We start from the raw sequence: 15,291 nt of genomic DNA on the forward strand, positions 1-15,291 counted from the left end.
CATGTGATTTTTTTTCCTCTTTAAATGTACATGGGCCATATGCCATCTGTGCCACATGGGAGAAACAACTCAGAATTGGGTCACTTTAACATGCAGTGTAAATGCAGCCTTTTGGTCACATCCATAACGCATGTTTATTTTCCTCATTTCAAATCTATATATAAAACCCTCTGTGGTCAGTTGTTGTGGAAAATATAAACAGATCTTTCAATATAATGTTAACGCATACTTTGTGAATTAATGTATTATGTTTTAACTGTAAATGTCACATCCATACCACTGGAATTGCTCATTTCCCCTAAATCCCCTAAATGTTTCTCATTCATTCATTTTCCTTCAGCTTAGTCTCTGTATTCAGGAGGAGTCACCACAGCAGAATGAACCGCCAACTTATCCAGCATATGTTTTACACATCGGATGCCCTTCTAGCTGCAAGCCAGTACTGGGAAACACCCATACACACACTCATACACTACGGCCAATTTAGTTCATCCATTCCTCTGTAGCACATGTGTTGGAAACCGGAGCACCCGAAGGAAACCCATGCCAACACGGGGAGAACATGCAAACTCCACACAGAAACGCCAACTGGTCCTGTTGGGACTCGAACCAGCAGCCTTCTTTCTGTGAGGACACATAGATATACACACATATATATATATATATATATATATATATATATATATATATATATATTTATATATATATATATATATATATATATATATATATATATATATACATAAACACACACACACACACACACATTGGTTATATATATATATATATATATATATATATATATATATATATATATATATATATATGTAACTAATTACCAGGGAAAGTAATTATTGCGTTACTTTAAAAAAAAAATCTAATTTGTCAAATAACTCTAAAATAAATATAAAACATTGGACACCAATCTACAGTATTTTGTTGTTGTGGGACAATGCGAGAGACAGCCATCAAATTCAATGATAATATCATTAAAAATATTATCATTACTATAGAAAACTATAGAAGAGTATTGCTTATATATCCAGTTTGCAAACGCTGCCTTTGAACTTGTTCTGACTCCTGATCGTTGGTGTGTGCGACTGACTGTGTGTGTGAACGCCCGCACTGCTCTGCCTCTGATTAGCAAACGATGAAAATGAAGACTATCTAAGCCAATCATCACGTTCTCAGTTACACCATGTTCACAGACACACCAGTCATCATCACTGGTTGGTTACATGTACCGCCCCAGCCCCGAACACACACACACACACACTCCAGAGAAAGAGAGTTCCTATAGCTGAGAGAGTCGCTGCTCGCATGAAAACCGCTTCAGTGTCCTCAATTATAGTAACGTGCATTTTATTGTCAGTAGCAGTAATGCAGTTGTAATGGGGGAAACAGTAATTCATTTGATTACTCGTTACTGAAAAACGTATCGCCGTTAGTAACTTTTTTTATTTATAGAGCCGTTATTCCCATCACTAGTAACAGTATTGGCTTTGATGCATTGTTATTTTTTGTGCAGCATCAAATTTTAATCTTTTCTCCCTCATTCACTGTTGGTGCTGTTCTTGCCCCATTGACTTCCATTATAATCACATTTTTTGATTGCAAAGCCGTGACAGCATATAATCACGCACTCTTGATTGTTGGTGTTTTTCCACGTTGGAAAGAGGGACAATTTGTCATTTTTACTCTTGATCATCAGTCGGCACTATTACTACCCTTTAGATCGGCCTGTGCAAAACAAGTTTGGTTTCTGGCTTTTATATGGAGTTCTGTGGCGTATAACAGTAGATTATAGTGTGTGCTGAAATACACATACTATATCTTTGTGAGTGCGAGTATTTTCATTTTTCTCAGACACATCGAGTGCACAACGCTACACATAAAAAACAGAAACTACACTTTTTTTGCACTGCAACAGGTGATCAACAGTAAAAATGACAAATTATACCTTTTCCCAACAGGGAAAACCAGCAACAATCAAGAGTGCATGATTATATGCTGCCATGGCTTTGCAATCAATACATGTGATTATAATAGAAGTCAATGGGGGAAAAACAGCCACTAACATAATGAAAGGGGAGTAAATTTGACTACATTTTCCTAAAAATATGTTTCTTTCTACTCTTGAACACAATATAAGATATTTTGAAGAATGTTGGAAATCTGGAATATATTTATTTTTCCTACTATGGAAGTCAATGGTTGCAGCTTTTCAACATTCTTCAAAATATCTTCCTTTGTGTTCCACAGAAAAAAAGAAAACTTAAAGTCTTGAAACTAGAGCTGTGCGATTTGGGGAGAATATCTAATTGCGATTTTATTATTATTATTATTATTTTTTGACCAATATTGCGATTTAAATTTGTAGTCAAGTCAATTCAATAATCTGTATTTTAGCTTTACTGCTAAAATGCAGTGAGTGTTAAAAAAAAAACTAATATATTATATTAGTTATATTATATTATGCTGTTAATATAACTATTAACTTATATTAGCAAACAACTCTGAAATTGTACTTTGCTGTTGCTTGCAACTAGATTGAGTGTCACTGACAGTACTTTTAGTTGACATTTTAGCAAGGGTGTAGGTTTGCAGTTGACATTGGTGGGAACGGGTGAATCAAACAACCCCCACCCCCCAAGAATGAATATTGTTTTTATATATGTGCTGCTATTAATTATTGAACTGCTATTAAAATATATTAATTAATCCTCTCTTTGGGGTAGAGTCCAAAAGTTGGATTATCGTTATTATGTTTGTATTTTAAAAATAAGTATATTTTTATATTTGTTTATTATAAATAGTCATTATTTTTATAAAACTGTAATGTAAAGCTTGTAAATAAACACTTAAAATAGTAAAATATTGTGATAAGCAATTTTACAAAATGGTTTAAAATATATTTTGGAGTCAAAAAGTGTGGTTATGACAACCATCCGACAATCTAATCCAGCAAAAATGTGTTACTAAAATGTAATATTTATACCTCGTAATTAAATAGAAAATCAGGCGAATATCTGCAAAAATAACCCATTCAAAACGCTGGCTACAGGCCTACAGTGTAATGTTAAAATAATGTTTATTAACTGATGAAGAGAGTTTAATAAAGACTGTTCATTTTAGCCATCGTGCAAATGAAACATGTCTCATATATGAGTATTGATAAAAGATGGAGCACAGGCTGTAGTTTTACTGACAAAATATTTCAATCGAAATTGCACATGCTACTCTAAGAGATCAGGAGAAGGGATCATATTCTTTTGCATTCATCTGTTTATTCGCAGACTATATCAGCCTGTGATAACAATAGACACTGTGTGGTAAAAGTGGGGAAAACACGAGCATTCACGCCATTATCATGATGCTCTCATTTAGTAGTGAACTTGAGTTTATGTGACTTACACACACCTCACACACCTCACTCTTGCATGGGAAATTCACCTGCGCTGTTTTGGCTCTGCTTTTCTGAACACAGCTACAGCCTCTCACATGACAGCAAGGAGAGGCACAGCCAATCACAGTGTTCATCTGTGTTTCGGGGAGGTGCGACTCGAGGTGAGATAAGACTTAACCTTTTCTGCATGTCTAGGTTAATACTGACAGCGCGATTTTGAGTGAATGAAATTATTGGTGGGAACATTTCAATTGATGGTCCCCCTCCGCGCCCCCTCCATCCATGCTAAATCTACGCCCCTGCTTTTTAGCCAGACGAATCTCATATAGCCGCCTCATGCCTTGGCAACAATTCTGCGACAGCTATTACAAATGACCTTGTTTTGTTTGGTGTCTGTGACTTCGAAACCAAGGTATTCCCATATTACTGACGTGCTGTTTTTCCTTGATATTAATGCTTCTGAAGCGCCAAATGCCATCATCCCACTCGTTCGCGCTTTCCTGTTTGTGAGGGTGCTTTCACACCTAGACTTTTGTTTCGGAGCCAGGCGCATTTCCCCAGTTAGCGCAGTTCGTTTGGCATCCAGCAATCGCGCTCGGATAAGCGCCAAAACAATCGGCCCGAGATCGCCTGAATGAGGTGGTCTCCGCTCAATTGAAATGAACTCTGGAGCGGACCGATTGTAGTGAGAAAGCAATACGATCCAAGCCCGGCTACATCACAGTGTATTATGGATATGCAATAGGCATATATACGGCTATATGAAGAGACAATTATGAGTAGTGCGTGAAGTCATTTCTTGGAGTAAATGTGCGTTTCATGTCGAATACGAAAGTGAAAGCATGCTGAACTATTGACGAGAGTTGTTTATCCATTAGGGAAACTGACCGAACTGCAGTCTTGGTTTATCAGTTATTTTACTTTAAAGCCTATAATGCATAAATCTAGCCAAGGGAGAGTATTACCTCTGATTTATACTTGGTGATGATGTCTGTGGGTGTCACCATTCAAATTTAAAGTGCAGCTTTTCGCTTATAATGTCTTTTTGCTCATCGTCATATATATTTAAATAATATATTTATCATATATTTAAATAAGGGACTCTGCACAATAAACCCTGAAACTCTGACCAATGTGAGGAGAGTTTACTTGCACGTGACTTGTTTTAGTTCTTTTGATCCGTTTAGAAACTTTGCCGTGTGAAAGCGAACCGCACCAAGAATAAAGTGCAACATCGTAACAATTTTAATCCCTGTTTCAGAACTGAACAGGTGTGAAAGCACCCTTATTGTGGGCGTTCCGCATAGCTCAGTTGCGCAATTCTGATTGGGCAGAACGAAAGTGTGCTCACTCAATTGGCTAGTAAGGCTGTCACACACAGACGCCTGTCACACACAGACGGCAGTCATGCATTAGCTCTGAGCGGGGAAGTTGAATAATATATACTTCATATCGCAGGCTCTTGTTGCAATGTTTCAAATCCCGATTTGTGATTAATCGCACAGCCCTACTTGAAACCCATTGAGGATGAGTAAATGGTGAGTAAGTTTTCATTATTGAGTGAACTATCGCTTTCACTATGCATTTGTAGATTTGTTTCGTTGAGAACACTAACACAATCCCCTACTGTTTTACAGTTGCAGCATGAGCATCCATCAAAGTGATGTCTTGCATAAAAGTTGAGACCTGAGGGAAGGAGAACAGCACAAAACTGTGAAGGACGGAGGACTAAAGGTTCAATGCACTGAACATTGTGCTCCATTCATGTTCATTCACACACAGACTAATGCAGGAGAGCAGAAACTCAAGCACACAGTGGAGGAGTTTGGCTTTTCGCTGAATGCTAAACATGACCTTTGAGCTCCTGCTTGAGAACACTGAATATAAAACTCAATGCTACATGCATAGTTAAATGGAAAGTGGAGTAGAATTTGTAACTTATTAAAAACAGCTTATAGAGGGCTGGACGATTAATCGAACTGAAATGGAAATTGTTATTGAACAAAGCTGCGATGATCATACATGTCTTTTTAGGAAAGCACTGTGTGATTTGTATTAACTCTCCTCCTGAATGCCAGAGGGCGCTCTTACAGAAACTCACAAACCTGTTTAAATGAAAAAACCATGAAAAAAAATGTTGTGAATATGGGAAAAGGTACAGTCTAGATAGGATACAGCTTTGGATAAGCACATTAATATAGCATGTCATAATTGTAACACTGTATAACAATAATTAATATTTTTACAGTACTGTGACAGTTGGGTTTGGGGTTGGGTAGACGTCAAAAAACTATTTATTGGGTAATTTAATAAATAACAAATAATATTCAGTACAACTACTGTTTTTACAGTGCTGTGATGGGTTGTGTTTAGGGTTGGGGTAGGGGGTAGACGTTAATAAAATACAATTAATGGAAAATAAATAAATATATATATATATATATATATATATATATATATATATATATATATATATATATATATATATATAAATGATTCTCATTAACTTCCAGCTGCAACCGTATCGGATCTAGCAAAAACCATGGGAAAATTCCTTGGGGAAGTGCGTCTTAGGCCATGTCCACATACAGTATAGATGGTAGGGGTGGGCGGTACACCGGTGTCATAGTCATCACCGGTGTGACATTGCGCCACGACATGGATTTTCTAATACCGTCAATACCGTAATAAATCAATTATACGCCTTGAACGGCTGCATTTACATCAATAATAGCTAATTCTAAATAATAAGGCATAAAATTTTCTTCAAACGTTCAGTTGTGGTCTGAATACATGTCCTTGTAGTACAGGGCTCGAAATTGCAACCATTTTGGTCGCATGAGCGCCCGAAATGTATTCTATGTGCCCTCATAATATATTTGGGAGCATTTGTGTGTCTGAATATAATGGTTGTAGTGCAATCTGATTTGATTTTCTCTTAAAACTTGCTGAATCGCTCTACCCTGCTGCTCTATTAGTTCATATTAGCTGTCAATCACTCAACGCTTCCCGCTGTCAGATAACAGGGAGCTTTTGTTACTGCAGGAAATGCAAACGGCTGAAGAGTGAAAAGTGCACAGGTTTGCAAACCTCACCTAAAGTTATAATAATAATAATAATGGCGCAGATGACAGCGATCATGACATGAGGTAAATGTTGATCCGCCAGCTGAGATCAATCGAGTGTTTTCAGAGAAGGTGCCCGAATCTCGATGCGTTGCATTCACCGCGTGTTCAGCGCAAATGTCCGCTAAATATAAAATCTAACACTGTACACATCATCGCCAAAGAAACTCGCCTTTACTAAGTTTACACTGAAACTACGGCTCATAACAAAGAGCGGAATTGCGCCGGTGGTCATCATGAGAATCCTGCTCTGTCTGCTCATAAATTGGTGCGGCTGACTCGCCTGCTTTATTCCACCAACACAGAGAAATGAAGATCAGCTCATAACGAGACTGAGCATTTACAATGACCCAAACCAAAACTTTTAAAGAGTGATAGAAGTGAGACTTTCTTTTGTCCGTTCTTCCTTGAGATGTTTATTATTTCGCTATTGAAAGTAATACCATGATATTATACCGTCACCGTTCAAAAAATGAAAAATACAGTGATATTAATTTTAGGTCATATCACCCACCCCTAATAGATGGGTACTTTTTTAATCAGTGCAGCTGTTTTGTTTATAGCAGTTACCCAAGAAACATAATATTTACTTTGTATTTGCAAAAATATATTTTTTGTAGCTTTATTTCAGTGATAAACAGAGTTAAGGATTGCCATCTGTTTCTTCACTCTCTTATTTCTTAAAATACTTTTAGATTCAATATCAGTCATGCTTTAAATTCAGACCTGAAGCACCTTCTATAATTAAACCCCACAGGGGTTCAGCCCTTATAAAACACTGCAGTGGTGCCATACAGAGATGGATCTTTTTGGAAACATGATTGGCTGTCATGATCTTTAAATCAAGTACCTATGAACTTTACAAGACCATAGTAATGTACTATTTATAATATATTATGCTGAGCATAAATGAGGTCACCCCTGACAGATCGCTCTTCTATGCTTTACAATAATATAGTTGTTGTGCATATACATTAGATTAGTGAGTACCAAAGCCAAAACTGGATCTAATATAACAAATACCATATAAAATGAAACCATTTAATTTAAAAAAAGAGTTTGTGTATTTATGTACTGTATATATATATATATATATATATATATTTTTTTTTTTTTTTTTCCTTCAAATATTTTCCAGGACCTGTTTAATGGAGAGATTTAATTCAACAAATTATGAAACATAATAGTTTTAATAACTAAATTCATAATACATAATATTTAACTTTTTTTACACATACTTATTTCCTTTTTCTTGCGCAATAGTATGGTTCAAAAACCTTACAGTATTTACAAAAATGAATGTATAACAAATAAATGAGTTAATAAATATTGATATTGTTTGTTATTTTAAAAGAATTAGCGTTATTCACTACACGCTTTGGTTTCAGATTAAAGGTTTGGATCCACTTTAAATGTTGACTACTATAATTTCCCACATGAAAAAAGTACTGTACACTGAAAAAAAGTGTTGCATGCAAAACTGTTTGTTTGTTTAAATTCAGCCAAAATAAATTGTTTACAACCACTTAACGTAAAAAAAATTGAGTAAATCCAAGGAATCATCTTTGAATAATTTTTTTCAGTGTACTACTGTTTTGAACCATACCCTGTAAAAAATGATCGATTCCACACAATTCCTTTATGTTGTCCCGACACAAATCGATTAAATTAGCTTAATTGTTCTTTATACTAAATTAAGTTGATTGAACGTAAAACACTTTTGTCTCCCAAAAAACTGAAGAATTGTGTTGTTTCAACTCATTTAAAAATAAGTACTTTAAACAAGCAGCAAAAGTCTTAAAATCCTAAATCTTAAATTTTAGTTTAATTTATAGTTATAGTATATAATATATATAGTAATTTGATTATATTACTAGTTGTCGCATTACCATAACAACGATAGTATTATCACAACAAAACTATATAGTTACTCCCGTATGGGGTTTTATACTGTGTCTTGTCAGACTGTCCTGTCGTGTTAATTATCGACTAATTAAAGTGTTGTCAAAGATTCTCTGACCTCCCACCCACTTGAACGAGATGTTCTGCAGCAGAGTGAAGTGTATATAGTATTTAGTTTAGTGATTAACTTTAATATACTTTAGTTTTTACTACAGTAAACTACAATAAAATCTTAGAATAATATATATATATATGTGTATAAAACGACAGTATTGAGTCATTTGTTTATACTACTAAAGTTGCCGCATTACCATAGCAACAATACAATTATCACAACAAAACTATATACAGTAGTAGTTCCTATCGTATGTAGTTTCCTGTCAGCTGTCAAACTGTGCTGTCGTGTTAATTATCGACTAATTAAAGTGTTATGGAAGATTCTCTGACCTCCCAGCCACTCGGACGAGATGTTCTGCAGCAGAGTGAACGGGATGCAGAAGAAGGTGATGAGCAGGTCGCTGACAGCCAGCGAGCAGATGAAGATGTTGGTGGCGGTCCTGATGGCGCGCTTCCGAACCACAACATACACCACCAAACTGTTCCCCACCAGCGCTAGCACGAAAATTATCACGTACATCACCACAAACGTGCTTTTGGCTCCGGCGGGGAGCTCGGGGATGTAAACCAGCGGCTGGATGTTGTAGGTGTCGATGAATTCCTGCCGGGAGAGGTTATAGTACCGCAGGAGTTCCTGGAGGACCTCAGGAGTGATTTTGGTGGTCGCTGTCATCTCCGTGGAGGAAGAAGACATGTCGAGGAGTTGTTTATATCGATCACATACAGAAGGAAAAAGTAGATCCAGTTGTGGCTTTAGAGAAGTCTAATAAAATCCGTCAGCGCTGCTCCTGTCAGGATGTTTCCCGCCGTCTGGTTCCCGCGCGCGCGAGTATGAGGGAGCGTGCGTCAGTGCGCGTTCGCAAGTGTGTAAAATTATTAGGTGTTTATTTTTATAATTAAAAAAAATACATAATTTTATAATCACGTTTTTATTTACAAAAATGTGCCGACATGAAAATACTTCAGTGTTTTTGAGCTATAGTGTATTATACTGTATATTATTACAGTTGAAGTCAGAATTATTAGCCCCCCTGAATTATTAGCTCTCCTGTTTATTCTTTTCCTCAATTTCTGTTTAACGGAGAGCAGATTTCTTCAACACATTTCAAAACATAATAGTTTTAATAACTCTTCTCTAATAACTGATTTATTTAATGTTTGCCATAAAGACAGTAAATAATATTAGACTAGATATTCTTCAAGACACTTCTATACAGCTTAAAGTGACATTTAAAGGTTTAACTAGGTTATCTAGGCAGGATAGGGTAATTAGGCAAGTTATTGAACAAATGATGGTTTGTTTTGTAGACTAATGAAAAATTTAGCTTAAAGGGGCTAATAATATTGACCTTAAAATGGTGTTTAAAAATTAAAAACTGCTTTTATTCTAGCTGAAATAAAACAAATAAGACTTTCTCCAGAAGAAAACAATATTATCAGACATACTGTGAATATTTCCTTGCTCTGTTAAACATCATTTGGGAAATATATATTTTTTAAAAATTTGGGGGGGGGGGGGGGGGGGTTAATAATTCTGATTTTGTACAACTGTACAACTCTTTAGAATTGTTAATTAATTAAACAACCGAAATAAATACTGTAGTACACTTTATTTTTTAATCACAGTCATTAACTGTGGTGTATTGTAGTATACTATACCCTGTAGTTGTAGTATTGGGTCATTTGTTTCTATAGTTATTGTGTTTCTTATCACAAGTACTAATGCAAAAACTCTACAGCAGTGGTTCTCAAACATTTTTCAAGTACCACCTCAGAAAATATTGTCCCTCCAAGTACCACCATAATGACCAGTATTGAAATACAGCTCTACACAGTTTAAAAACGTGGCTGATTAACTATTATTATTAAGAATATTTATTATTATCAGCCACTTTAAACATTATGAATAGTTTAAACATTAACACTGTACTGTGCTTATATGTAAAAAAAAAAAAAAAAAAAAAAAAAACAAGATAAAATGTCAATGTTTAAATTAAAATGTGCTTTTAAAAGTTCATTAAAAATTGTAGGCTACTGTTTTTAAAAAGTAAAAAAAAAAACTCCTATTCATCAAAACCTGCAAATGTTGCTTGGACCTCATAAATGTATGCTATATGTCATCACATTCATATATGAACCATTTTTATACATTTTGAAATATATGTTGCATGTACATATAACATATTGGATTCCTCTGTACACCACTAGAAGGAAGCCTCCGTACCACTAGTGGTAGACGTACCACAGTTTAGGAACCACTGCTTTACAGTATTAATATACATCTCTGTAATATATTTTATGTAATGCAGAATAATAGTAGTTGTAGAGAATCTTTATCAATAGTATTGGGTACACTTTATAAATGCAGGGTTGTCGACTTATGACAACTTTGGGTCAAATACAGACATGCAATGTTGCATTTTATTTTTTTCCATTAAATTTAAATTATACTTTTTAACCCAACATTCATATTTGACCCAATGTTGGGTTATATCAACCTAGCATTTTTAGTGTATATTCATTTATATTACTGTAGTTGTTGTACATTCAGGGTGTCTGCAGAGTCTTAAAATGTCTTCAATTTCAAAAACAAAATTGAAGGCCTTAACTCTTAAATTCACTGAAATATTGTGTCGTGTGTCTTAAATAATTTTTTAACAGGTCTTAATTTTCCTCTGTCCAAATAAAGCTACACAATCGGGCCGACATCCATCCATTCACCAACAATCCATCTTAATAAAACCTTTTTTAATATATAAATTTAAGCTTTTTTTTTTTGCAAAGAGATAGATTTTACAATAGCTGTTAGACATTTTACGCATTAGGTTGAATATATTTTCAATTATTCATGTAATTGTTTCCACAATAAGTTAACTTTTAGCAATGTTAAACTTGTTATTTTAAAATAAGAAATATCATGTAGAAAAAAAGTGTTCACAACACATACAACAGCGTTTTCATGTTTTGACACATAAAAGCAGGGGTCACCAAACTTGTTCCTGGAGGGCCGGTGTCCTGCAGATTTTAGCTCCAACCCTAATCAAACACACCTGAACAAGCTGATCAAATTTTTACTATAGGTATACTTGAAACTCCCAAGCAGGTGTATTGAGGCAAGTTGGAGCTAAACACTGGAGGGACACTGACCTTCCAGGACCAAGATTGGTGACCCCTGCATTAAAGTATGTAGCTAAGAAATTATTACATTTGTTTTTTTGTTTTTGTTTTGTGCAAGCAAAATAATAATAATAATAATTAATTAGTCCTACCGGGTCATTTGAAATAATTATTAGTGTTGTCCTGTAAGTGTAAAATTTCATTTCATAATGGTCTTAAAAAGTCTTAAATTTGACTTGATGGAATCTGCAGAATTTCTAATATTACACACCACCAAAACTGATTAATCAAAGTACTTGTTTGGTTAAAAATCACCATAGTATTTACTATAAATTACTTTAGTTTTTTTTTCTTGTGTGGTAGGTAAAATTTAAAGGGACTATTTATCCAAAAATAGACATTTTAAACTAAAGCTCTCAAGTGCATCTAAAAAAATTTTCCTCAGCATTGTTTTTAATTCTTGACGAACGTAAATAATAATAATTTTTTTTTACAAATGTTGCAAACTGTTAGTAACCATTGGGGGTGTCGAACTAACTAATTAACTAATAATATCTAATTTAACAGTTACTGCACTATCAAATGTACCATGTCCAGCTGCTCCTATAATGGAGATCTCTGAACAGCCAATCAGTTGGAAGCAGCTCGGTGCATTCAGGCATGATGAAGATGATCTAAAGGTCAAACCGAGTGTCAGAACGGGAAGAAATGTGATTTAAGAGACTTTGAACACGTTTCCGGCTGGCCTGAGTATTGCCGGAGCTGTCCATCTGCAGGGATTTTCACACACAACCATCTCTAGTGTTAGCAGAAATATGTGTGTACATGTGCGCGTGTGTTTTGCATTTACAGTTAAACAAAAAATTATTCGCCCTCCTGTGAAATTTTAATAATTTTTTTAAGTGTTTTTTTTTTTACTGTAATTACTATTATTTATTTTATTAAGGATAATGTCTTAATTCTTCTAGCTTGGCTGGAATACATTTTAATGCATAAAAAACTAAGATCAAAATTACGTTAATGTGGATAAACGAAGCAGATCTTGGGCGGCACGGTGGCCTTAAAGCAAGAAGGTCACTGGTTCGAGTCTCAGCTGGGTCAGTTGGCGTTTCTGTGTGGAGTTTGCATGTTCTCCCCGTGTTGTCCCACAGTCCAAACACATGCGCTATTGGGGAATTGATGAATTAAATGGGCCGTAGTGTATGAGTGCGTGTAAATGAGTGTGTATGGGTGTTTCCCAGTACTGGGATGGAAGGGCATTGACTGCATGAAACAAATGCTGGATAAGTTGGCGGTTCATTCAGCTGTGATGATATTCCTGATGAATAAAGGGATTAAGACGAAGGAAAATGAATGAATGAATGAATAAGCAGGTCTTTGGACAATAGTGGTTTGTTCTGTAGCCAAAAATAGCTATAAATCTTAAGGTTGCTAATAATATTGATTGCAGCAACAATAATTGTTGTTTATTTCATCCAAACTAAAAGAAGTAAGACTTTCTACAGAAGAAAAATGTAATAAACTTGGGAAGTATTTGAAAGGGAGGGATAATAAGTTTGACTTCAAATGTATATTCAAGTTTCATTATTGTGTTCATTCATTATCATTTCACCATTATCTCAGTATACATTATATTTATTAATAATAATAAACAGCGACGCAGTGGCGCAGTTGGTAGTGCTGTCGCCTCACAGCAAGAAGGTTGCTGGTTCCATTCTCGGCTGGGTCAGTTGGCATTTCTGTGTGGGGTTTGCATGTTGGCATGGGTTTTCTCCGGGTGCTTATTCCACTGTGGCAACCCCAGATTAATAAAGGATCTAAGCCGAAAAGAAAATGAATAATAATAAACTGTTTTGTATAGCGCCTTTAAAAGTAGCATCTCAAATCGATTTACAAACCTATGAAGATTGCAAAAGTAAAATATACATTTAAATGCATAGAAGACTGGACAAAAACAATGCAGATCATAATAAAAACAAATAAACGGATATGTTTTGTCACATAAAAAAGGGGTGATTTGAAACATGTACACGGTAAAAAAAATCCATAAAATAAAGTATTATGTGATAAATATTTTACTTTTGCCTATTTATTTCTGCTTTTGAATGACATTATGGGAGCTTGATCATTCTTCTAACAACTTTTAACCTTGGAAAGTTGTAAAACGTTACTTTTCTGAACATTTTTAATAGTTTGCAGTGCTAAATTGTCTGGGTTGGTGTTGTATATTACGCCACAAAAACTTTGCAATAAACTGCCAGCACATTTTCTGTTATTTAACACACTTATTTCTCTCTTTATTATTTATTATACATGATATTATTACTAAAATGTCAATAAAAGACACTAAGTTAAACTGTATAGTTGAATTCTCAACATCGAAAGTCAACGAAGCAGAGATCAACAACCCATAATGCAATTCACAACCGCAATTTAACCCAACACACTCAAAATATGGAAACTGTTCATAAACAGAAATTTTTACAGTTTACCTGCCTGCCTTGTACGTACCCTTCATTCATTCATTTTCTTTTCGGCTTAGTCCCTTTATTAATCTGGGGTCGCCACAGCGGAATGAACCGCCAACTTATCCAGTATATGTTTTTTTACACAGCGGATGCCCTTCCAGCTGCAATCCATCACTGGGAAACATCCATACACACTGATTCACACACATACACTTCGGACAATTTAGCCTACCCAATTCACCTGTACCTCATGTCTTTTTTGGACTGTGGGGGAAACTGGAGCACCCGGAGGAAACCCACGCCAACACAGGGAGAACATGCAAGCTCCACACAGAAACACCTACTGACTCAGCCAAGGCTCTAACCAGTGACCTTCTTGCTGTGAGGTGAACGTGCTACCCACTGCGCCACTGTGCAGCCCTAGTTGGTACCCTGTGTGTTTAAATTGCAATTGTGTATGTGCATCCAGACTATACAGCTCCATTTATCACTGTCATAAATGCATGCAGTGTATTATTGTTCATGCAGCATAGCGTCAGTGGTTGTGATGGTTATGATCCTCCAGTACATGAGTGCTGATGATGGACATGCACAAGTGGCACACACGATTGCAGAACATCAGAGACGCTCATGCTGTTTCGCTTCACTTGGTTTATATTCATGAGTGCATTGATTCTGCTGAACAAAACATCCTTCAAATCCATATTTAATTCCTATCTGTGTTAACCCGTGTGAAAAAAACTATGGTCATTTATAGTAAATACTGTGGTGTTTTTTTTAAATATACTATTGTGAAGTATTTAACTTAATCTGTTGTGGTGATTCTTCAGTTGCTATGGCATTGCAACAACTATAGAAATTGCTCTGTTGTGGTGATTCTGTAGTTGCTATGGTAACACAACAACTATAGAATTTGCTCTGTTGTGGTGATTCTACAGTTGCTATGGTAACACAACAACTATAGTAGTTGGTCTGTTGTGGTGATTCTACAGTTGCTATGGTAACATCACTAGAGTAATTGAACTGTTATGGTGATTCTACAGTTGCTAGGGTAACACAACAACTATAATAATTGATCTGTTGTGGTGATTCTGCAGTTGCTATGGCAATGCACCAACTTTAGTAATTGAACTGTTGTCATGATCATGTAGTTGCT

At 35.4% G+C, this 15,291-nt stretch overlaps 1 protein-coding gene across 1 annotated transcript in view; it reads right to left on the reverse strand.

Moving 5' to 3' along the window:
• qrfprb (pyroglutamylated RFamide peptide receptor b) overlaps window positions 1-9,317 on the reverse strand; it is a 32,492-nt gene extending 23,175 nt beyond the window's left edge. The window contains exon 1 of the mRNA XM_056469762.1: window positions 8,881-9,317. Within this exon, the coding sequence (XP_056325737.1) occupies window positions 8,881-9,244 (364 nt within the window). The 5' untranslated portion in view covers window positions 9,245-9,317. The remainder of the gene's footprint in view (window positions 1-8,880) is intronic.
• Between the last annotated feature and the right edge of the window lie 5,974 nt (window positions 9,318-15,291).

This window comes from Danio aesculapii, chromosome 12 (genome assembly GCF_903798145.1).
Source record: "Danio aesculapii chromosome 12, fDanAes4.1, whole genome shotgun sequence".
In the NCBI taxonomy this organism is placed as follows: Eukaryota; Metazoa; Chordata; class Actinopteri; order Cypriniformes; family Danionidae; genus Danio; species Danio aesculapii.